The 26,430-nt window shown below is 40.5% G+C and overlaps 1 protein-coding gene across 1 annotated transcript; it reads left to right on the forward strand.

Moving 5' to 3' along the window:
• The first annotated feature begins 459 nt into the window (after positions 1-459).
• Positions 460-26,248, forward strand: LOC146324747 (ankyrin repeat domain-containing protein SOWAHA). The gene is made up of 12 exons (XM_084720361.1): positions 460-772; positions 5,455-5,516; positions 7,623-7,844; positions 8,592-8,666; positions 11,519-11,575; positions 11,956-12,057; positions 14,926-14,941; positions 15,669-15,670; positions 21,103-21,195; positions 23,442-23,514; positions 23,861-23,956; positions 25,006-26,248. Exons 1-12 carry the CDS (start codon positions 640-642, stop codon positions 25,176-25,178), a joined length of 1,104 nt encoding a protein of 367 aa, XP_084576487.1. The 5' UTR covers positions 460-639; the 3' UTR covers positions 25,179-26,248.
• Positions 26,249-26,430: the final 182 nt, after the last annotated feature.

A 26,430-nucleotide genomic window follows, 5' to 3' on the forward strand; every position in this document is an offset into this window, starting at 1 on the left:
AATATAAATTTTAAAATGACTTTAGTGAGCTAACAATGATTTTATTGCTCCTCCAGAGTCTATGATGGGAACTGTGTCCATAGCAACGGTCTGTTCTTCATAGCAATGGTCTGCTATACAGAAATAACAGACCTTAGAATGATGTAATTGGCCAATCAGAATCGAGTATTTAACAAAGTCATGTAATAATGCATGCTAAATGTATTACTTGATTTTTTTTAAATTAATAATCTTGAGTCCACAAAGTAACTAAAGTAATTAAAAGTTACATAATAAATGTAGTGGAATAGAATTATAAAGTAGAAGAAAATTGATATACTCAATATAGTACAGTGCAGTACTTGAGTAAATCTTCTTAGTTACAGTTAGAGTTTAAAGAAAAACGGATTATGTGAGATGGAGGCTTCATCCTGACAGAGAGGCTGAAGATGCTGGAGTCTTTAAAGGGTTAACAGGAGGAGGCGCAGCAGTGGTCAGCTCGTCTGGGTGGAGTGAAGTTTAGAAATCTACTATACAACAAATTAGCCCAGAGGACCGCATCATGGCTGAGTGACAAAAAAAATTACCAAGAGACTTTTCTTCTAAGAGACAACTCGTCCAGGTCGACACAGAGGCGTTATAAACACTGAGCAGAGAGAGATGAGTGATGTGAGTGAAGAGTCGCTGCTGGATTATTTCTACTCCACCGGAGGCAGCTCAGGCAGAGTCAGAAACGCAGACATACTGAAGACATTTAAGCCTTTTATTGGCCACAGTGACTTGCAGTTACGTGGTAAGTATCGAGTCGTTGTATGAAGGATGAAAATACATGAAAAAATATGCGACAGAAAATGTGGAAACGCGGTGCGCTCATGCCAGTTTAGTGCTCGGCGGGGTATGAATAGCAAATGACCTCGTGTTTGCCTGACAGCTCTCATACTCGCTTTAATATGATATTCTTTTAGAAACGCAACATCCCTCAGTCTGCTTTTAACAAACGGGTTTTTCTGTCCTCTCATTGTTCTGTTATAAAGCAGACATCTGGTTTGCATTAAAAGCCCCTCCACAGATCTGCAGCTCCAGCAGGAATTGTGTCATTTCCTCCCTCGGGCCAGTTGTAGCTGCCTGGTAACTGATCAGAGGACCTGAACCACCAACCAACCAACCAGCCAGTCCATCACCAAAATATGTCCCCATGCGGTGTCACATGAAGGCCCTGTGGCTCCTCACACAGAGCTGATGAATTATAATTTCACTGTAGTAGAGATGAGCTCAGTAACACTGAGGGATCTGCTGTATGTCTCTGCTGCTCCTCTCCTCCCACCTACAGCACACATGGTTATGCAACCCTGTTCTTAATCATAACATCAAAATTCCTCTCATATTTCGCTTTTTTAAACAAATGTTTCTGTGTGTAACGTTATGTGCTCCTTTGGTAGGTACACCTAGCTAATGCAGCCCTGTTATAAATCCTGTTCATCCCACCGTAAATCCTGACTGTCTCACTTGAAAAAAGAAACAAGAAAATCATATTCTGTATAGCTGACCGTTGCTATGGACACAGTTCTGACCATGGACTCTGGAGAAACAATAAAATCTTTGATAAATCACTAAAATAATTTTAAAATTAAAAATTTTGTGCCAAATTATTGATTTTTTGGGGGTACATAACCATGTAACAGACAGGATAATGTACAGTGAGCAAGTCACTACTGCAAAATGAAGCTATAAAATCATTTTAAAATCAATAATTTGTGTCACAGAAATGACATATATATTTATAAAAGTAACCATGTAATAAACTTCGCATCTGGATTGTGCATAATCCTGTTGGGATTTATTTCACAGTAATGACCTGCTCACTGTACATTATCTCTTACTTAATTCAATCAGAAGTTTTGCTGGTCCTTGATGACCACTTACTTCTGGAGGCTAACATTAGCTAATGTTATCTAAAGTGTCAGATGCAATGAATAGTCAATCAATCAATCAATTTGCAGGTATTGTGACACTTGAGTGAGTGTAATTTTTCGGGCAAAAAACGGCAAAACTTTGTCATGCAGTGTTGATGTTCCAATACTTTTTCCACACACCAACACCGTTGGGAAGTAGCAGGGATTTTTGGGGGGAGCGGCTAACAAATTACAGGATGTCAGATCAGTGCATAGACTCAAATAGTCGTCAATACCTGATCCATCAATATGTTCTATCAGAAGCATTTCCAATACCGGTATCGGTATCAGAACACACCTAGTTGCAGGTTCTCAAATGTGAGAATTTGCTGCTCTTCTTTGTCTTAAATTAAATTGAATATCTTTGGGTTTTTGACTGTTTGTCTAACAAAACATCTGGACAGTCATCTTGGAGGGTTGGACACTGAAATGGACATTTTTCACTGTTACTGAGGAAAGGATAATGTACAGTGAGCGGGTCATTATGGCAAAATAAACCACGACAGGGAGGGTCATTGCGGGGAAATCATCCGGAAGGGGTTTATTTATGTACTTTATACTTTATGTATTTATGTATATGACCTGCTCACTGTACATTACCCTGCTTATAATATCTATTCTTGCTAAAAAATTTAACACAAAAATATTAGTTTAAAGATCATTTTATAGATTTTAAAAACAATTTCCTAGCTCCTTCAGAATCTATGATCAGAACTGTGTCCATAGCAATGGTCTGTTCTACATAGTAATGACCTGTTATTATAATGCTGTGATTGACCAATCAGAACCAATGTAATAATGTTTTATAGATCAAATGATTAGTCAGTCAGTCAAGAGAATCGTCAGCAGAACAATCAGTAAGAATAATGGTTTGCTTAATTGCAGCACTAATGTTAGAAAACTTCAGATATATACTGATTTGTGATATTAGATGGGCTGATACTTTTTACATAATTATTCTCATTTTTATTGAAAAACAAACTGATTAATGTCTGATTTTGTTCAGGGATCTTCAACAAACAAAGATGTTGTCTTAAGTCTGTTTGTTATGATGCACAGGCCAGGACATCTCTGCAGCAGGACAATATTTAATTTAAAATGGTATTTTGACACACATTTAGCCAAAAATTGCAGCTATCCGTATTGAGATTTTGCTAAAATTTCAATTAATTGACATACATTTGGACAGCAATACAAAGTGAGAAACTGACTATGTCGTGGACTGTATAGAGTAGTAAGTGATATTGGCCACAGACGTACTGTATTTGGCCCAGAAGACAAATAACGAGCATGTAATGATTAATTATGCATCCATAGAGCAGAGTCTTTACCTTTGGCACCGTCTGAAACACAAACATATTTTAACCTCCCTGAATGATTATCCAAAGTGACCTTGTGCTGCAGTCGCCAGCATGTACCGTCCAGATGCTAAGTCAGCGCTGCAGTTGTCGACAGAGGTTTAGCGAGCTGCCTTGATACTCCACCATCTGACATGGCCGTCCAATTAGAAAAGTGCTTCCCACACATCTAGAGTCTGTCATAGCATGTGGTTGCAGATTTTCATGTCGTAATTGTGATGATAGTGTTTTAATCATAATTAAGTCCACATGCATGACTGGCTGCGGACCTCTAATGGGGTTGCTTTTTTCATCAGGTCGGAAAACTGGGGCATGGTGGGAAGTGAAGCGGTGTTGTTGGGGGGGCCATGTGTGTGTTTTGCTTGTTTGTGTGCAGACCTTTGGCTAATAAATAACTAGAATGTGTGTTTTGTTAGTCACTGTGGTGGTGTGCAAGGAATTCTTTTGTTGAGACAGATGTAAGTGGCTGCTTCCTTTGGATTTCCTGTTGTTGCGAACGTGAGCTGAGCGACTATCTCACTACAAATGTTCTTTCCGTGCACATCAGGAACAGGAAACTCTTCAATTGTCCTGAGCGGCGTGCCCATGAACACCTATGCATGAATGGAATACCAACGGCCTGCCTGGAAAAAGTCTCGCTCGTGTAGCCGTGGCCTGACAAACAGACTCGGCTCTTAATCACACTGTTTGCACACACGTCTGAATATCTGCTCAGTGGCGTAAACAAAGGCAGATAGCTTTATCTGATGAGGTCTATCAGCTCGTCAGCTGTAGTCTGTCTGGTTCCCACAGGAAAGATTTACTGTCGGTTTAAAGTGACTCAGGTTTCTGCCTTTGGGGAGGCGCTCTGATCTGTCTATCTTTGCTGGAGGGGAACCTCTTTCCTTTCCTTTCTTTTTTTTTCCCATTGAAGCCACTATTTCTTGCAATGTGAGCTGCATATATGTATACTGCCTCATGTCACAGGATCCAAACGCTAATCCAGCCGACTGTACTTCACTAACCACACATCTATTGTCTACTCGCACATTGTAGTCTGACGTAAATCTGTTTTTTACAAACTGCACGCCTGTTTTCTTCCTGTCAGCTCTACAGTAACATCACCTTTGCCTCCAACCTTAGTGAGCTTGTTAGCACACTTCACTTTTCACAGTTGTCTTTGTACACAGTGTATTGTTAATAGCATTGACAGTTTGTTTTGTATATAGTGTTTTTGAGCGTTTCTTTGACACCTCAGTGTCTTAGTTAATAGTTAACGACGTTAGCTAGCAGGCTGCATGATATGGTAAAAAAGTCATGTTGTGATTTGACTGAAATTGCAATAACAGTATGCCATACGATTAGTGGGATTATGTGATATTTCTTGTCTTAGTTCGTTCTTTCATCTGAAAACAAGATTTTTAAGCCAGGCCACCAATGCAGTAGCACAGTATTTCATTGTAATGTTGTTTCTCAGGCATTTTTCCACTTAAAAACAAACAAACAAACAAAAAAAAAAAGCAATTTTGTTCTGGTTGTGCGATTTGGATACTGCAGTGGGGGATACTGTGATTTTAATAATATTATAATTAATTGCGCAGGAATGACACATGGATGCAGATTTGATATGTACTGCAGTTCTACAAGTATTGCAGTTCAATATTACAGTATATTGCAGTTTGTTTGCTTTTTAAACAGTAGATCAGAGAGTTGAATCATTCACTTCTAGAGGCTGTATATCATGAGTTCTATTTCTGAAAAGCATCATTGATGTACAAATCTATCTGTGAAAAGTGACCAAAGGATGAAAAATCACAAAGGATAGTAACGTTACTGTACAGATGACAGGAAATAAACAGACACGCACTTCGTAAAATGATATACGTCACACTACGTTGTGCAAGTATAGAACTGGAAACCAACGCTTACATTTGAGCCACATCTGTTTTTGTAAAGAGTACTTCATGTGTTTTAAAGTATATAAAACTTCATTCAAGCTCATTTTATTCCTGTCTGTTTCTGTCACCCCTGTAAAATATCTGAGCTGAGTTTGTGGCATTTCTTTTAGCTCTCATTTGATATTTTTTGCTGCTGGAACCACTTGCGTTTTACTGAACGTGAGGAATTCAAAGCTATATTTAGTTTTCAGTTTTTCACATCAACTGTTTTTTTTTTTTCCCCTGCAGCTAAATACAGAGAGGAATTCAAGCTCATCATTGACCGAATCGCTGTGGTGAAGTCAGAGAATGTAAGTAGACCATTAAAATGTTTTTACCTTTTGTGGAAACGGCTGCGCTCGCTCGGATTCAGTGTTCATTTTTCAACGGTGAAGCCTCATGTATCCCTGCTGTGAAAGGCTGTTGTTCCAGTTAAACTATCAAGACTTAACAAAGAGTCGTCCAAACGCTTTGGTTTTTTTTTTTCACAGAATCACCAGTTTTCCCCAAAGGGACTCAAGCTGCAGTTTTCATTTCCTTGGAACTATTTTTATTCTTCTTCACACACTAAATATTACCGCAAGATGAATTAGTCCAAATTAAATTGTTTTGTCATATATAGACTGGATTAATATTGTAATTAAAGTGCTTCAATCATTTCTTTGTAAGTTTCCTTATAATCAAAACACACTGCGTACATTATTGAGGTCTCACAATTGTGCTGAGTGCATTTCCTTCCTCATAAAACACAAAGCTGATTGTTTAAGTATTTTAAAACCAACGTTGTTTACATCCATGTTTGCTAGTGAGCAGTCGTCCACTTCTTCCCTGCCTTTGCTGACACTTTGCAGCATATCTTGGCATGTTAAAGGCCTGACCTGTAGATCAGTGGGAACAGTGTCAAACCTTTGGCAGAAAAGTGCATCTGTGTGTACTTTTTTGGAGATAACTTGCTTATCTTAGAATAGAAACTGGAAGCAGCAGGAAAAGGCTGTTTAAAAAGAATTACCCTCCAGCACCTCCAAAGCTCACCAACTGACATGTTATATCTTGTTTTTTAAAGCACATAAACAGGAATTTAAAAGCAAGCACTCTGTCTGTTTTGTATAAATCAAAATCTCTTGGCCGTAGATTTGCACATAATGGACAGATGTGTACAGCTGTGATGAATAAATGATTATTATTCATTTTACTAAATTAATTGTCGACCATTTTGATAATCAGTTTGAGTAATTTTTAAGAAAAAAGACCAACTTGTCTGATTTCATCTTCTGAAACATGAATGTTTTTTGGTTTCTTTGCTCCTTTTTGACAGTTAATTGAATGTATTTGGGTTGTGGACAAAACAAGACATTTTCGGACGTCATCTTATCATTGTGAAACCCTGATTGGCATTTTTCACCATTTTCTGACATTTTAAAACAAACAACTTTTAAGTGATTAATCAAGATCAGATAATGGACCAGTTAATCAATGAAAATCAGGAGTTGCAGCTCTACAGATATGATCGATCTGCTCATCGAGAAAGCAGATGACTTACGGCTGGTTCACACTACATGCACGAGCATGGCGTTACGGGTTTGTTTGTTTTTTTTTCTGGCGCCCATATTGACAGGTGAGAGGAGCCACACAGCCCTTTTAAGCAGCGCTGCTCACACGCAGCTGCAGCCACGCTTCATTTAGAGATTCAGGTCTCCTATTTTTTCTGTTTGTGGCTCTCAGCAGAAATACACAGTGAAAAAAAAATCAGGCGCATGGCAGAGCACTTTTCAGATGAAAGGAGCCTGTAGGTCATTTGTGTTTACATGATGTTGGTGGTCAAAGTTCAAGGTCACTGTGACCTCAGAACGGTTTCATTCTCCAGAACGCCTCGAGTAAATCTCTTCAAACTTGGTACAAACATCCATTTGGACTTAAAGATGAAGTGATCAGATTTTTGTGGTCAAACGTCGAGGTCAGTCTGACCTCAAGAACACAGTTTTGACCATAACTCACAAACTCACACACCAATTATGACAAATTCACACAAATAACTTACAGGATGAAATGATAAAGTGATGATATTTTATATCCAAAAGGGCAAAGGTCAAACTTCACTGTGACATAAATGTTCAGCTCTCTATCAATCCTCTGTAAAAGTGAAGACAGCATGTTTCTTACTGGAATCACACACGTATTGTGTGAACTTCCATTTTGCTGGAAAATAGTCCTTAAAAGTCTTCCCTATACATATTAAATGAGTCTGGACAGACATGGATGTAAATTGCAGCTTGACTGGTTGACGGAGACATACAACCATGAGGCAGTAAATCTGGTTGAGCTGTGTTATCGTGAGACAGACACGCTAACCCACATGGCTAATTACTGTGATTTTCTTTTTTTTTGCTGTTTGTGCTCTTTTTCTCCGTTTGTCACAGGGGGAGAAGTATCTCGTCCTAAAGAAGAAATACAGGCAAATGCTGCACGAGCGAGATGCCAAACAACCTGGGACAGATGGGGACGGACAGAAGCATTCGAGCCCGGCCAGAACACCGGCCACCGCACAGTGGGACGCGATGGACGCTTCGACTTCTTCTCCTCAGCAGAAGGAACCACAGGATGAGCCGATGTCGTGCGTAGAGCCCGACAGCGCTGCAGAGGTGAACTCACTGTATAATCTGCCTGCCGTTCTGATCTTTTCTACGTGTAAAGACAAAATAAACTGCGGGACAAACCCAGGTGACTCAACAACAACACTGGGTGCTGAAATGCAACTTGCTGATTCTGCTATCGCCTCAGCACACCATGTTTACTCTTCATGTGAATGACGCATTTATTTCTAAACAAGGCCGTCTTTGTTAGTGTACGCTGCCTTTTCTCTGCCACCATGTGTCAGCATTTAATGTAGCGTGCACATTTACACAGAGAGAGAAAAATGCTCTTTTTATTGCAGCAAATCGTAGCAGCTATGAGAAGAAAGGGAAGGTCAAAGGGCTTATGTCTTTATATAAAGGGGTGGAGCTGCTTAGAACTAATGTATAGAAGCACTTTACTGTTGTGAAAATAAACACTATGTGCTGGTTTAATGCACAATAATCCTCTGGAAGTACTTTTACATATTGTTCCTGCAATAAACTTGAGCATTTAATCATAGATTTGAAAGATTAACGTGTTTGATGCTGCTGGTTGAATATCGTCGCACATGATTTACTGAAACAGGCACTGAAACAAACATTGTCTGTCCACACCCAGATGGTGGAGAGAAGTGCAAGCAAAGTGCTAATGTTGTCCGTTAACCTCAGCCGGCACTTGACACAGCTAAACGTTTGACCTGTGAACATTCAGATCAACACGTTTGGATCAGAGACAGTTGGAGTTCACAGCACATTATGTCTGTACTCTTGTAGGGCCTGCGGACAGTCCAGGAAGCCTCGGCACAAAGCAACGGGGAGGACGAGCTGGACAAAGATTCAGGCTCAAAGGTGACGGCTCGGCTCATTGAGACGCTGTGTTTGAATATTGAATATAGCAGCAGTTTTGCTTGTTTGTTGTCCACCTGCATACTGTTAATTCATGCATACTGTCACTTAAATGACCAGTGTGCAGGATTTTGTAGCATCTACCGGTGACTTTGCAAATTGACAACACCTTGGAAGACCCAACGGTGTCTGTAGGCAAAAAATAGCCACATCTGGAGACAGTGATGGTGTGTTTGATCTGGGCTACATCAGAAACATGGCGGTTCAACATGGCAGCCTACGTAAAAGAAGACCTGCGCCTTCTGTAGATAAAAACAGTTAATTCTAAAAAGGGGATAACTGGAATAACCCAGTACCAAGACATATCAAAAGTTGTTCAGTCAAACGATACCTGCATTCAATACAGAGCTGCAACGGTGAATAGATTATTAATAAATTACTAAAATAATAGCCAGCTATTCTGAAAATTGGACTTTGGGAAACACTGATCAACATTTGTCATTTTATGGACCAAACAAGTAATCAATTAGTGGAGAAAATGATCAACAGATTGATCAATAATGAAAATAATCCTCATAGGAAAGACATAAAAAACAGGACCAAATGTGGAGAACGCGGACAGATGTTTTCAACTCAGTAGAAGGTGAAATTATTAATTAATCAAGAAAATAATGATGAATCAACAATGAAAATAATCATTAGTTGCAGCCCTAAGTCGATCCTTATTGTACACAGACTGTTAGCTCAGTCTGCTGATACACCACCAAACGTTGCAAAATATGGCTGTACTACACGTTTAGATAAAAATAAATGCATAAAATGTGGAGGGATTGTTTCAGGAATTCACATGATGGGTATCAAATGAAGTAGAAACAGAAAAAAAGGTATCACGTTAGTATCTGTACCACTTTAAGGGCACTGGTTGGTAACGGTATCAGAATTTTTTTAACAATGCACAGCCCTAATTTTAAGGTAACAAAATGTGTTATTGTGTAAAATCTGTGAAAACAATTAGTATACGACAATAACACAAACAGACTAACAGACCGAGGCAGCAGTAGATCAGCAACTCCTGTGTTCAGCGAGGTAAAGTGGTGAAAATATTCTAAATATATTGTACAATTCAACTGATAGATTTTGGATGATCACACAAAACTTTAATGCCATCACCTAGAGCTGTGCAAAATTGTGATGTGCAATTTTTATGTATCAACGGATAAAACAGTAGTGAAACTAAAAGCTGCATCCCTAAAAACAGCTAAAATTATAATTTATGCAAACAAAAACGTGCTCTAAGAGTATTGAGTTTCAAGTGAAGTAGTGTGTCGAAGGCCAGGTATGTTGTTTTTTTTAGATTTCATAATAAATTCCAGTGTGGGTTAACCTTTTTTTTTTTTTTTTATCTCACAGTCTCACTGAGGGAAAGGTTAGACTCACTCTCTACAGTAGTGGTTCCTTCTTCACCCACCAGGTGGTGCTAAGTAAATTACCTGGATTTGTAACCTACAGTATGTTGAATTTGAGTGGGAGGAGGACACAGTGGGGTAGGAGGGGGACAATCTGCATTTAAATTAAGCTCCCTGTTATTATGTTAAGCAGCAACATGTTGGAACTCATTAGAAAGATAATAATCATTTGTGCCCATTAAAGCGATTGAGATTCATCCCAGAGAAAGATACGTGGTCGTCCTTGGTGACCTGCAGCACAGACAGATGAAATATGTTGAAGTGTGTTAATGTAGCACCGCAATCAGATTAAGTGTATTTCACTTAAAGTCTTAATCACACCATTGAACTTTGTATTTAGGACAGTTGTTTCACCTGAGGAGCCTGTAAGCTTTACAATTTGTTTTCCTAACACTCCTGAATGTAAGATTACACTCTGGGCTGGATTAATTAAAGTTTAAGTTCAGGTTCTGCAGGTTGAATCTGAATCAGGAGGAGAGCATCATTTTTATCTGGTAGGGTTGCACATATATTGGGGTTAGTTTGACTGTGATTGTGCCATATGCACTATGATCAGTGGAAAAACCTTGTGCAGTCGAAAAGTATGTGATTTTTCTGCATTTTCTGACAAATACAGCACCAATCGAAAAATAATCAACAGATGAATCAAGAGCAAAAAGCGCCTAACATTACAATACATGAAAAGAAAAGAGTTCTTGTAACCTCTCAGTCTTTCCCTTCATGCCCAACAATGTTTTCTCTACTTGTTATCGTTGGTCTCCACCGAGAGAGCACGGAAAATGGACCAGCGCCGGAGTGGAATAGGCTGGATAAATACAACCCCCCCTCCCCATCTCCACTTTTCATGTTCAGCACGCTGACGTGTGACAGTTTGTGCAACAGACATGAAAGTGTTTTAACATCATGTCTCTGTGTGATCTGAGAACAATTTGCAATCAAGTCCTCCTCTTCAAAAAAAAAAAAAAAGAAAACTCTCCCCTCTCACATAAATCAACCAAAGTGACACTTTCACACACTGCTAGAGGCGTTTTTCTTTTGGCCCCTTACGACTGAAATAGTGACAAAAACACATGGTCTGACTGTTGGCGTGTTGTTTTTTGGGGTTAATTGTTAATTGGATTGTTATTCATTACCCCTTACGTGTGAAATCAGCAGCTCTGTCTCGCTGTCTCATTACCTCCCTATCTGTCTGACACCCTTTGGTCTCGTCTCGTCAGCTGGAAAACATCACAGCACCGTGGCCACTGTGTGAAACTGGATGTATGGGTGTGTACTTTGTGCTTCTGGGTCACACCGTGTGACTATTGAGCGATACGGTACAGTTGACTTGTGTCACAGTTTGGATCTTTGTCACCACTGAGTAACAGTCACCCGTTTTCTGTCTTTCAGTCTGAGTCAGAGCAAGACGAGGAGAGCACGGGCAGCATGGGCTCCGCCGCTGTCGCTGTAAGTCCTTCATGTTTCTTTTTATGTTTTCTTATTAGCAAAAGAGAGAGTTTGAGTTTCTCCTGATGATAGATGACCGTTAGCGTTTGGTCCTTGGAAATACACATCCACTCTGCCTGTGGTGTCACTGCTGTCAGTCCTCATTTCCTTCAAACTAACAGCAGAAGTAAAAGCATGAGCGATGTGCAGTGGAGTCATGGGAGACTCCCATAATGTGACAGTTGGCTGTGACTCAGTCGTATGTAGGAAATGGATTAAGAGGTTTGTCGTTTCAGCATTATCAAAAGAGCCCACAACAGGATGTGGTTAGTAGGGTGTGTGTTTGTGTGTGTGTGTGTGTGTGTGTGTGCACATCTGAACTCCTCCCCCCTCTGTCATAGCTGGATCCAATAGAGAAGGAGTGGATCTACTCTGCTGCCGGTGCTCGAGTCCCTGACCTCTCTCAGCTGCTCAGACAGGACCCGTCGCTGGCAAACAAGAAGGTAGTGCCGCCCTCTGCTCAACTTTGATCTTATTTTCGTATTTTTGGACATCTGCCACAAAGTCCGATGGGGCAAGAAACATAGGTGGTCAAAGGATGAGACCGTTGTAGAAAAAACACCAAGGCTCGCCAAATTTATTCAAGAGAAAAATGTATTAATAAGAATTCGTCCATTGTCCTTTGTAAACTGGAGGACTTTCGAGGGAGCGTTATGACCAGTAAGGTGAGGATCACGTGAAACAGCCAAAATGTGTATTGTAAAGCTAGATGTGTACTCAAGGCTGATTTCTACTTCTATGTTGAACTAGTCCGACACGCCGGATGCACAATACAGGTATAAGTCCTGCCACTGGCTGCGGTATTGCAGCGTCCGCTATCTGCGTTTTCAAAGTCCCCAGGAAATGAGAACAACCTCCGAGCTGCAACCTACACGCTGAAAATGGAAAATTAGCACCAGGGACGCTAATGGCACGAATGTAAACAAGCTAACCGCTGTTACCTTTTTCTATCTTTTGCAGTGATGCAGTCATTTTAATACCAGAGCTCGCCTCCTGATCTCCAAATATTCCACCAAAACAAGTTCCCCCTCGACACAGCAGCACTGTCGCTACGTCCTGGGCTTAGACCTGCCCAAGAAGTTTGTGATTGGTCTAAAGAAATGCAAAGAAATCGCCTAAGACTGTGGAGAGAGGTCTGGCTATGCGAGAGTAGCACTGAACCAACAGCCACATACCTCATGCCACGACCTGCGCCATAGTCTGACCTGCATCTCCCCAGAAATGTGGCTAAACGTTGTGGTGGCAAAACCGCAACAACTGTGATTGGTCTGTATCCGTGTCCGTGTCTGTCATTGGCCGGACAAGCACAAAAAAACGTCACCCTCCTCCTGCCACAATCAGTTCAGTGATCATAAACATACACATCTCCTCTGACACCTTTCTCTCTTTTCTGCATAATTTCATTAATAACATTTATTAGCTCAAACTCCAGCATAATCGGCTTAGTTTCATCACTGAAGCACGAGAAGAAACAACACAATGGCTAACTCGCGTTTCGTTGTAAAAATGCTCGCAATGGCACAGGCCTCTCGCGTAGGCTGCAGCGTAGACTCCGCATAGAACCAATGTGCAATAAATCAGCCTTGAGAAGGCAGTCAGTGAAAAACATTTTGTAAAACTCTACAGAAAAGACAACAATGCTTGTTAAACAACCCGCTGTGTTTCTTTTCTCTGTTATCAAAAAAAAGACTATTCAGTGTGTCTTCTTCAGATAACTTGTATAATAAAAACTATTTTTAGTAACAACTCAAAAACTCAACTTAAAACAGCATTGTAAAACAAGCAGTCAGTCTGGGCTCTAAGATAACTTTTGTCAGCAATGAACATGCTAGCAGATTAGCTCACCAGCTCACTCTAGTGGTGCCCCTGTCCGTCATGTGACCCTCACCCTTCAGGTTGTAGCAGTTCTTTGAGGTGTAACTGACTCAACTTTAACCGTCCACGCTGTCCGTTCTCAGGGTTGCACTTCCCGTGGATTTCTCTGACATGCGGACATGTCACTTTCACTTAATATCCAGATAAACTGGTTTGTTTACAAGTAAAAGTTTTTCTACCTCAGGGCAGAGGGACAAAGAACCTTTTGAGCAACTGAGGAACTTTGTCTTTGTCAGGGACTAAATTTACTTCCTCGACCGTAGCTTCAAGCACCAGAAAAGTCCCTGCTCGGAGGATGGTACTTTCCAGGAACCATCAGGGTGGAGTTTGCAGCGCAGAACGCCGCTGATCGGTCGACTTTTACAACTTGTGAACAGATTCATTCACAAATTAAAGACATTGCCTCTAAAACATTTCTAGAGACGAGCTGTCAGTCTCTTTTTCATCTGTTCAAACATCAAACAGCTTCACGCCACAAAGCACACAAAGAACAACATTATGTTCACTCTGAGTTTTTGTTTCTTTGTGCGTGAACAGATTTGTTCGCCATTGGGTTTTTTTTTGTCGTCTCATAAGCCTTATTTGCCTTAGTCACGCAAACAAGTTCCTAGTTTACTCGTTTGGATCCATAATAGAGCTGCAATGATTAGTCCATTAATCAATTAATTGCAAACTATTATGATTATCAGGGGTGCCACAATTTCAATATTAAAAATTGAAAATCTGGTATTTTTATTTCTCTCCATCTGTCTACTTGCAGCACCAGCACATACTCAAAGACAAAAAAACATGTAGCTTACCGACCTCTATATCACGCTTGATTCTATATAGACTTGAAAATGTAAATGACAGCTGTCAGGACAGAGAAACAATGATCTATTGATCATTATAATCATGACTTGAAAAAATGCTGAAAAACAAGAATCCCCAAATCAGTCATTTCAGTCATTTTTCAAGCATAAATGTCAAATACTTGCTGGTTCCAGCTTATTAAATGTGAGGATTTATTGCTTTTCCTTGTTATTTATGATCGTTAAGAAATAATCTTTGGATTTTGGACTGTTGGTCGGACAAAAGAACCAAAGTAAAGACGTCACTTTGGGCTCTTGGAAATTATGACAAGCATTTTTCACAATTGAACAATAATGGAAATCATCTTCAGTTGCAGCCTTAGTCCATAGTTTCTTGCCCTGTTGGACTTTGTTATAGAAATGTTGCTCTGCTCTCAGATCTCAGCAATCACTTTGGTGAGTGCAGTGTTCCTAAATCATGAAAATATGACCCAAGTTGTAATAAACCATGATTATCCTTTAATGTAACACAAATGCAAAGTGAAGAAAACTCAAAAGTACAACTATTTCATGTGGCTTACATGGTTTCACTAATATACGCTTTTGTGTTTTGTGTCTTCTTTTCTTTTGCGGGGGTCAAACCAGGACTTTACCTCAGTGAGTATTTGATGTGGCACTACAGACTCTAGTGGAGGGGTCTCAAACTCAAATTGACTTAAGGCCACTGATGATATGGACGAACATATTTTTATACTTAGTGTCGTCGTCTTGACAAAAAAAAGGCAAACAGCAGTTTCTATTAATTTTTAGTTACTTAAGTTTGCCAGACTCTGGACACAAACTCAGTCACAACACTTTTGTGACTTTGAATTGGTCGTCACTACCCTTGATGACTGTGGCTCGCTGAGCACTGTCGGCTTTGTCAAACACCACAGAGTATGCAGTGAAAACTCTTAACTTTATCATGAAACTGATCATAAATATCATTTAATAATTTGCAAATCAGCTCTGCCACTCTGTTTTCTGATAAATAAATATTGTTGAACAACTGCAACATGTAATCCTTCAGAAATGCATAGATAAAATAATTTTTTTAAAATACAATTGTGTTTTCAGGGTGCAATAATAAGGATTGCCTGATTGCTCAGGGCATAAAGTTATCTGCTTTTTTCCATTTATTATCATATTAAACTGAAAATCTTTGTTTGGACTGACAAAATGAGACATTTAAAGACATCATCTTGGACTGGTGATCAACATTTTCCAGTATTTTCTGACATTTTAAATATTAAATTTTTTGACGTGTCACGGGCCGCTGCGAGGGGGTGAAGGGGAGCAGAAATGGCCTCTGAGCCGCCAGTTTGAGACCTCTGCTCTAGTGTAAAAAGTTGTGGCGCAGCTGAAGTTATCATCATCTCATAATCTTGTGTTGGATGTCATTTATTGAGCTATTACAAGATTTTCATCTGACTTAAAGCCTCTTATTTTCTCATTTTGACACAATGTGGCTCCCGACTGTGACCATGACCATCCTTCTCAGGGGGTAAGTTTCATTACACTGTCATAACTCCGATCACCTACTTGACCACATTTCAGCTCCGCGTTTCTTGATCTTTCATCTGTGATGCAAAAACCCTCAGACCGACGTTTTTTGCTTGTATAACTTTCACAAGCTCACTCTGCCGAGATTTTCCCCTTAATAGTATTCTGAGAACCCTGTGTTAAAACATCCAGATCATGCATTTCAAAGGTCCACTATCAAAAGGATTATGAAAGATAGCTTTTTAGCTCCTGCGCCCCCCTGACAACCCAAATCCTTTTATTTGTCTCCCTGTGCGCTTAAGAGATTTGAGCTCATGTTTGTTGTCCCTCCCCTGTGTCACAGTTCTCACACTGTCCTGTGGCCGTGGCGGACCACCTTCTAAGAGTGGCCCTAAGCCTCTGCCATCCCCACCCGGACAAGATAGCACGGCCGCCATTGAAGTGTAGGGAGATGGTGGGGGGAGATTAAGGAGAGTCTTAATGCCCCACAAAGACTTCACCCACTTAAAGATAATCTGAAAGTAATAGAGCAGGCTGGGATTAATTGTAGAACAATGCTGGTTGTGTCCCTGGGAAGGTGCTAAGTCCCCCTCAGGTCTCTTTGATGTTCCCTTCAGCCCTCAGCCTTTCCCTGTTCAGCAGAGGTGGACGCCTTTCCGCAGATAACGTACAGAGATACAGAGAACAACAAAAGTCACAAGACCCTCTGAAAGCAGGAGTTATTATATTTGTCATGTCCTGACTTTGATCAACAGAAGTTATGTTAAGTGTACCGAACGCCGGGCTCTAGAATCACATGTTTGACCAGGACTGAAGGGATTACTCCTCATCCTGGGAGGACTTAAGTGTTTCCTGTTCTGACCAAATGTTTGTTGGGATCAGGTGGGTTTATGGATATGCACTTCAAGCAGCCGTTGAAACGCGAAGCCGCTTAGAAGTGAAGACGCATCACAGGTCAGAACACCCAGATCTTACAAGCCGCATTTTCCACTGCACAATGCAGCTCAACTTGACTCTACAGTCTCGGTTAGTACATGACACTAAGGACGCTCCTTATAGTCGACTAAACCATTAGTCAGTGAGAAAAGTCTTAGTCAACAGTGTTTTTATTTATTAGTTGCATTAAAAACACTTCAAATTCAGTTCCTTGCTGTTAGGGCCAGGGGTTTGTTGCAAAAGCAGCTGTTTTCTTGTAACATTGAACTCACCAGCAGACTGCTGCTAACTGTGCTGTAGCTGCCGATCGCTCAGCAGTCCCATTAGACCAACAGAGGCGGTAACAGAATACAGTAACGTTACCAAGGTGATGTACAAGACTCTGACGCCGGGGATGAAGAAGACATGACAGGTTCAGACAGGAAAAAGAGGTGGGAAGCAGTTGAGGAGCAAGTTTGTAACTTAGTGAGTTAATTTGTGTGTCTGCATCATCCATCAGGTTGATAAGTCACATTTTCAGTCTACCTGCTGGTTGTTCTGACACTTTCAGAATCATTGGAACTTATGCTGTTAGACTTTAACAGGGGGATCACTTTGTGGGCAGAAATATGTATTTAAATAACTAAATTAATATCATAAACATGTGATGACTAGTCGACAAGGGAAATCTTTAGTTGGAAGCAGCTCTACTTGGGGCTTGCTGTTTTTTTGGTATCACCTCCACTGAGGCTCCAAGGAGCCCATGATAAAAGTTGAAATGAAACACTGGAGACCGCTGATTGGTCGTGCGTCATGGGACGTCCTGCACAAACTCAGCAGGTGTAAACAGCTAAGCTACCGTCAATATTTTTTATTCGCTCAAAGACAGCAGGCCACAAAATCACACCACGGTTTATTGTAAAAGTGCAGATGCATCAAGAACACCATCCCTTCATATTCTACTAGAGCAGCATAGCTCCTTTTAGTGTCCATAGTGACAGAGAGAGAGTGTCAGTGAATGCATCAGAGCAGAGGGAAAAGTGAGCATTCACATTTTCTCATTAAATAAAAGGCTGCAGCTTCTCAGGACCAAAGCACACGTGTTTTTCCCCCGACTGCTGGAAGAGCATCACTATGGCAGTCACCATAGTGCCACAGAACCATGCTGACTGAATAGTTTGCATTTTAGATAAAGGAATGAAATAATTTGGAAAGAGCATAATTGCGTCTGTCTTCCACACAAAATGAAGACTGCTCCGCTCAAGCCTAGCTTGTCACTCTGTCCCATGAGAGGGGACACACCAACACAGACTGATAGATCACAGTAAGGGTGCACACATGTGCAGCCAGCAGGAGGCTAACAGACGACAACATGTTGGGAGATTGTTGTGTCAATAAGCATTGGCTCGAAAATGAAAAATCAAAAGAAAAAAAGGAAAAAATATTGAAATTGAAACTACTTGTCTAGTGAATGTTTACTAACGCCTGATTTAATGCGATGTGAATATAAATATGCAACTTGCCTCAGCAGCAGGGTGCTGGAAAAGCTTGAAAATGCTTGAAAAGTGCTTGAAAAGTGCTTGAATTTGACTTTGGAAAAGGTGTAGAAACCCTGACTTCTCACTCTAAAGTCTCACCCTCTGTCTCTCTTCCTGCTCTGCTCGTGACGTGGACCTCCGTTCCTGCTGTGACGGACTTCCTCTGCCACACAGTTTGTAAGTACATCATTATCCCATCACTCCTCTCCGTCTTCCTCCACATCAAGTGTCAGCCACACCGGCCATTGTGTCTCCTGTTAATCTGAGCCCCTGTTTGGTCACCACTTCCCTCACTGGGGAGCGCGTGGCGGCGACAGAGCCGTCCCTGAGTGATTGGACAGGTGTGGGGTGGGGGGGGCACCCCGGTGGGCAGGAACAGAAACGAGAGGCGCAGGAAGGGGAGACGCTGCATCCTGTTCGGCCTCGTCCATCACCCATGCCCACCGGGAGAGCCGGCGAGCCGCCTGTCAAACAGCCCTTTGGCCAATCTGTCTTCAGATGTGACAGGGGACAGACAAAAGAGATGGAGACACTTGAGCCAGACAGCATCTATCACAATCTGTCTCCCAGACGCCCGACACAGAGAGGTGCAGCTACCTATCGCTCCCTCGTTCCATTCAGTGGGTACAAGCAGAAATTTTTCTCTGCCAGCTGTTGGACAGACTTGTCATGCTACGATTAGCATAATTAGCATCTTCGCCTCTAAACACAAAAGAACTCGTGTCCTGTTCAAGCAGCGTGCTGGACCCAGTTTGTGCCTCTTAAGTATTATCACTACATTCAACTCACAGAGCTAAAAATCTGTTTCTCTGAAAAATAAAAGCCCGGCGATGTCGTTTAACAACCTTTACAGCTGTTCTGAAGGTATTCAGAATCCTCAAAGACTCCTCTAACATTTTTTGCAACTGTATTTCCTCATCAGGTGGCTGGACGTTAAAATAAACCTGTTATTTGATATGAAAATGCAACACAGATATTGACAAATATAGATTAAGTTGAGGCAATAAAACAATAGTAGCATGCAGCGGCAACAGACACTTCAGTATTAGCAAGGAAATTAGTCAATTAAATGTTCAGTTGTTTCACTTAAATGCATCAGTTGCAAACCGCCATGAAAGCACCTAACAAATACTCTGATGTCTGATGTGTATCACTTGATAATGGACACGCAAACAGCAAATGTGTTGTTCATGTGCGCCATCAACATGTGACAAAACAACAGGAACAGTGTAGAGGGAGAAGATCAGTGAAGATGATGAGGAAATTGTTGATAAAAGAGGACAGGACAGTTTTTTGTTGATGTTGTTTTTTAAGTATATGAAGTCTATCACTTGTGTGCTTCGATAAATAAAGTGGTTTAATTCAAAGTAAGGCCACAAAATTTGAAATAAAGTGGTTAAATTGAGCCTTTTTTTAATTTAACCTTTTTCTCTTGGTCTTTATTAAAATTAGGTAATTAATAATTATCAGTTGTGACTGAAATTATCTTTATTATTCATCATGATACATTTTTCAGCAATATCCCTCAGCCTTATCTGATAGCAAAATGTTCAAACTTTGGTTCACATTGACTAAATTAAAGCAACAATATGTCATTTCCAGATGTCATCTTTGTTTGAATTAGAAAAGAAAAAAATGGCACAACTTGCAAAACAGGCTAAAAATCTTCTTAGTTTTATTTAATGACTTTCTAGCAAGGTAATTATTTTTTTAGATGCTTAGGTCTGTCTCAGATGTAATGATGATACATTACAGTTCTGCCATGTGGTTCATGTGTCAGTGATTTTTATCGTGGACGTTATTTGAGGAAGATGTCCGCCTGTTTACAAATGTAAAAAGATATTAAGTGTTTTGTATATTAACTTGTTCCAAAATGAAAACATGCTTTTTTCATACATCAGGACTTAATTAGTTTGGAGAAAATCACAGTTCTGCCAGTCAGCGTTCGTTTGGTATTCCAACAAATTCATTTATTTTTAGAGTTCAGTATTGTTGCGGTTGGATGGAAAACTCTCCTCTCCACAACTTTTCAGGAACTAATTAAAGTAGTTTCTTTGTCAAGTTAACAGAAGTAAAGACTTAAAATAACATCAGAATTGAGGTTATAAAGTTTTGATCCACTGTCAGTTATTAGGTCATTCTGAAATGGTTACTGTTTGATTTACTGAGTTAAGGGTCAGATTCAGAGCGGGCAGATGTGGTTATTTAGCCGACATCTGCACCTCTGCTCTGCTTTCACCTGTTGATAGCCTGTAATTACGCAGCTTAAAGTGTGCAGGAGATCACAGTTCTGCTCCAACAGGTGGATGTGGTTTGCATGCGACTTATGTTTCGTCCATGCATGTGTCGATTATTTTCGCACACGTTAAAGAGTATTTTTGCATGCGGACATGTGTGGGTGTATCTCTGTGAGTCGTGTCGCGGGCGGGGGCCCGTGGTTCCCTCCCTGACGTGTGCTGACAGTAGTACGGTGATGTCTGGGTGGGTCTCCACTCTGCAGGTCACACCAACATCATCAATCTTCCCCCTGGTGACAGGCAGCCGGGCCCCCCAACCGTGGGCACAGTGCTGTGTTGTTTTGTAATTAGGCTCAGTTAGATGGCAGGAAACCATCTCTCCATCCCTCCTTCTCGCCATCCCTCCATCCGTCCACTCCCCTCCGTGCACAGCTGGCCCTCTGCCCTCGCGCAGCCAATGAGACGCTGCCCTGCTCAGCTTAGACTACTCGTAATGATGCTGCAGCGATTATCACGCCTGACAATACAACACAGAACATGGCTAGAACACTGTAGAAGAAGAATAACTCCTCTTTCCTTTTCGCACACAGACCGCTCTGCACTGGGCTGCTAAACATGGCAGCGAGGACATGGCCACTCTGGTGGCTGATGCTGGTGCTGATGTCAACACCAAATCAGTGAGTGCAGATTAATGTTTTCATTTTTATACAACACTTTTAAAGGGGCACTCCAGATATTTGATATGTGTATCCAGAATACATTTGTAAAACAAAAGTAAAAATAAGCATTTTCAATTTTTCTGTAAAAAAAGTTCAACAAAATATATTTTACAAAATATACTGATTCAGTTTCTTGCTGAAGGTTAGATGAAAAGATTGATAACACTCATGAGTGCATGTTTTTTTTAGACTTTTTTAAACTGTCTCTTTAAAAGGGGCGCTCAAATTATCTACTGTGTTCTTAAATTACTGATGACCAAAATGTACATCTTTGGTAAGTAAAAATAAACATCATTCTTCCTTTAAAGGAACAGTTTGACATTTTGACAAGAATATTCGGTTTCTTTGTGAGAGTAAGATGAAATGACTGATAGCATGTCTCACTAGCTCCTTTTTACACAGCCTGTTCAAGGTAGAGGTTCTTTGTTGCAGAAGAAGCAGTGCCCCGTCTGTCCAGAAACACTGTAAAAGCTTTACGTTATAAATTCATGAGGTTACCAGCTCTGCATGTGATTCGAAAAGACCAGCGATGCAGTGTAATTTTGGGTAATGTTAAACCTCTTTTGCTTCCAAATCAAAACACTGGCACGGTATCTAAAATCACAATGGGACGACACAAATAGGCTCCAGTCTAGCGGTTACTGTAAGAAGTTGAAACCTCGATATTAACAAAACTAAACAACAAATACTTGTTAGTCTGCAGCGACACAAGTACACATGCAGCAGGATGTGTGGGTAAATATTTTGTTTGGTTTGCGCGAGGTGTGGCGCCTGATTCAAGTCATCAGTTGAGAAGAGCACGAGTCAACTTGCATTTTGTCAGTCGAATCAATGCATTTCTGTTTTTTAGCCCTCATTATACCAGTGGTTCCCAAACTGGGGGTGAAATCCTTTTCATGTTTCCTCCCCAGTTATTGTTAATTTTTGATAATAATTGTGGGGTGGGTGGGGCATGACATTTTTTCAGCTTCTGAATGGGGGTATGCCAGAAAAAAGTTTGAGAACCACTGTCATACACAGAGCAACGCAGGAGCAACGCAGGAGCAACAGCACAACAGCTGCAAACTTCACAAACTGAGTCTCATCCCGGCAGGAGGGACGCTCTGTGGTGGGCTGGGATTTTATAACAGAACTATGAGCAGAAAATCTGACGGAAGCAATAAAAAGATAAAAGCAACATACAGGCAAAAGAGATGCTCACTGTGAATTCTATATTCACAAATGTACTCGCATGGACTTTGGACTCGGGGAGCTGGTAGTAAATACATTCACTGTGAGGTCCAAATAATGCAGACATTTGCAACCATCCATAATACTCCTCCAGGTAATGCTTAGATAAATGCAAAGCTGACGTGCATGTGAGAAAGGTGATCTAACATCAAATATCTGAGGTCTCATCTGCACTCATGCTAACCCTAATGACATCACTAGGGTTATTTTTTCACATGGTTTGAATTATAATACTCTCCATGATGAGTAAATGGATCAGTATGTGTTTTAAATCAGTGGAGTGCCCCTTTTATTCTGTAGCGCAGCAAAGTTTTCTATTCTGTGTTGTGTGCAATCACTGATTTATTCATGGTTCTCTTCTTTCTTGCAGCACGTGAGTATCCAGGTTTTTTTTATCAGGCAGTGATGGGGTATGTACAGTGTTTAATTTGACTGGATAACAACAGGACAACGGCGTCGCTGCCTTTGTGCCCCTCGGTGACGTAACGTTCCCAAATGATCTCTGTGAAAATCCAGCTGTGCAAATGCATTACAGCAGCACGTGTTGTTGGGCTGCAGGAGTACTCGCTAATAAATCATGTCATGTCATGTTAATTGTTTCCCAAAACAGTGCGTCTATGTGCCAGCATGCACAGCTCAAGAACTATGCAATTTTCAGTGAATTACCAAGCAATTATGTTTTTATCATTATCTTGTGTTTCCATAACCTTTGCTAATTTGTATTTTTTTTTTTTTTCATGCTGTTTTCATTGGCTGGGTTTGGGCCTGGGAAACTCCAGGGGGTAAGTACTAAACCCTTCCAGCTTTTTGCCACAGTTATTCCCCTGAACACAAAGTAAAATGTCCACTTTAAACAGCCTCAGCCCCTTTTTGTGTCGGTGTTAAGATTAAGGCACCCACTGCCACTAAAACCTGAATAATTCTGAACTTTTTCTGATGACACATTTCTGATTTTTTTTCCTTTTGTTTTTGTTCCACAGGGATACACACCTTTACACATCGCAGCGTTACACGGTCATCAGCATATCTTAGACCTGCTCATAAGGACATATGGTAAAAACTGCTGTCATTTAACTTGTTCGGTGGAGGGATATCAGCACCATAAATCAAATACATAATTAGAAACATCACAATTTTCTGATTCTAAACTTAAAATAACACCTTTTCACAGCAGTCATTAATAGTAAATCAGTCTTTTACCAAATTAAAACATTGATTTAATGTAAACCACACACTTCTAAAGTGCAGTCAGTCTGTTTAAGAATAAAAAGAGATTACAATCTTACGTGGTTAATTTTGTTTACCTTTGGATCATGGCTGGTTTCTTAAAGCTTCAGGTGTTAGGTGTCAGTGAAGTAGCTTAGTCTCAGTTTTCACAGATTTAATGTTTTTCTATCAGGGGCTAAAAAAAACCTGAGGGACTACAGCGGCCGTCTCGCCCTCCATTATCTGAACATCAAGGAACCAGAGGGTCCAGAGGAGGACTGCGAGCTGCGTGAGTGCCTCATACTTCAATTACAAATTATCTGATGGATAACAGCTGAAAATTTTATGAATGCTGGAAGTCCAGTTTTTTGTCATTTTGAAATGTATTACTCCAGTGTTTTTTTTTTGTTTGTTTTTTTTTGCTGTTCTTATTTTTAAATTAATTCAACCCTAACCTCCACTTTTTTGATAAAATGATGAAAAGTGATTTGATCTGTGACTCAAAACCTTAATACGAAAGGAACTATGAGTGTTGTGATCCACTGCACAAGGGCTGCATCAACCAAAGAAAATCTTGGGCGAATGAATTTCTACCCACTCTTCAACCAATCGATTGGACGATCGGGAAAAAAAAAACCCCTGCACATTATCTCTAGATGGATGGGTGCCAACCAAAGTTACACAGCGTTGCCAAGCGCATGAATACCTGCAGTTTGACCATTTCTTTTTCACATGTAACTATATTGTTACCTTAAGGGCATGTCCAGTAATTTAACGAGTGTTACATACATCAGCAACACAAACACACACACACACAGTGGCAACAGAGATCACAGGGCAGAATCAGCCGGCTTCCTCTGTACAACACTTCAGCAAACACAGCTCACGCTGCAGTATAAACTTCCACAAAAAGCAACATTTAACAAAAAATTGTTACAGCATTCAACCGACTACTGTCGTCATTTTGTTGGCTTCAATGAGGCTTTACTGTAACTTGGATCTCTAAATTGTCCCTCAACATTACAGCATCAGTCCGTCATTGCCTCAGCCTGTGTAGCCACATTAGCAACATGCTAACGCCAAAGTCAACAGGATAACCTAGAGAGTAAACACTAAAACAACAAAAAGAACAGTGCAAAAGCTTGCAGCTTTCTAATTTGAAGTTGGGTCATGAAGAGCTGGAAGAGCACAGGATTTATTTATTTATTTTTTTTACCTACAGTGGTCCTAACCCGTTGTCGCAGGTCTCAGATAGAATATTGCAGCTCCAAATTCATTGCAATACAGGAATCATGAATTTTCCCAAATCAATTAACTTGTTCTTTCTTGTGATCCCAGCGTTTCAAGTCACTCAGGCCAGAGAGCGACACAGAAACAGGAAGTTGGCGTCGTTGTTTCACTCCAAGAAGAAGTGGGGCTCAGCGGAGGAGCTGGCTCCGATAGAGGAGGAGAGGACGGCGTCACATCAGCTCGTCCTTCCCGCGTTCAGACCAAGAAAATTCTCCCGCTGAGGAAAAACAGACACCAGGGACGATTTCGGACTCTCCCACACCCCTCACATCCACCTTACATTCACACACGTACACACACACACGATAAACCTACATGTATATACAAAGAAAGTGTGTGCATGCACACACACAGACACTTGATGCTAACTGTACTTATGTGTATCGACTTAATTCCATACGACTCGGGTGTCGATGCACCTGAACCGCTCAGCTCATCCAAGTATTGAAAACAGATGCTTTAACTTTGACGGAGGTGTTGCAGATGATCTTATTCTTATGTGTGTGTTATTAACATTAATGCTTACCTTAAAGTATTCCTCGAAGCCTTTAAATTTTACTGAATGTTGCTGAATGTTACTTTTGCCTTACAATTTCAAATGAGCTCAGGCCACATCGCCTTGTTTGTGTTAAAGTGATCGACTCTGGACTGTTTAAGAGTCCAGGTGATCAAGATTTAGTGTTTCTGCGAGGAGTTAAAGGAAGAGGCAGGCTTGATAAAGATTTCTATATTCTGTTACTGTCTACAAATCCAATAAAAACACCAAAAGCCCATTTGTTCCAACTGAAAATGCAAAAACAACTTTTTTTTCTACTTTTTTTTTGTGCTCTAGTGAGCATTTTTGGCAGCATTTAACAATGTGTGTGTTCATCGCTATGAAGGAACATGTCAGCCTGAGTTAAAGTGTGGCTCACTGATGTGTTTTTAATAGTTTTTGGACAACAGTGGAGCTTTATGGCACAAAAGAAGAAGAAATATCAAGCTTTCAATACACACACAAGTTATCAACTGGGGACACTCATTGTTGGATTTGGCCTTTTTATGGGATTTGTTGACAAATAGAAGGTCTGTATATTTTTGATCTATTAAAATTATTTGTACTCAACACTTTGCTGAACATTTTAAAGCTTTTAGACTGATAAAAATCACATTTACTGTGTCAGGTAATGTGTAGGAAGAGGTGTTGAACCTTGTTTCACTTTTCAAAGAGGACCCTCCACAGGGTTTTGACATTTAAAAAAGAAATCCTGCACATTTCAACCCCAATCTGTTAAAATAATGCAGCAGTATTGGCACAATTCAATTCACTTTTAATAAAGAAGTTAAGATGGTGTAACCTAACATGTTGCCAGCTGATCACAGCTATTATACACGATGCTTGTGATTCCATCAGAAGTCTATTTTTCATGAAAGCCGGGTCAAACTGCACAGAGCAGAGTCGGACAGGAAGTCATACACAGAAACATCATAGAG

The sequence above is a fragment of the Lutjanus erythropterus genome, chromosome 6 (genome assembly GCF_056507025.1).
Source record: "Lutjanus erythropterus isolate fLutEry1 chromosome 6, fLutEry1.hap2, whole genome shotgun sequence".
Lineage (NCBI taxonomy): Eukaryota > Metazoa > Chordata > Actinopteri > Lutjaniformes > Lutjanidae > Lutjanus > Lutjanus erythropterus.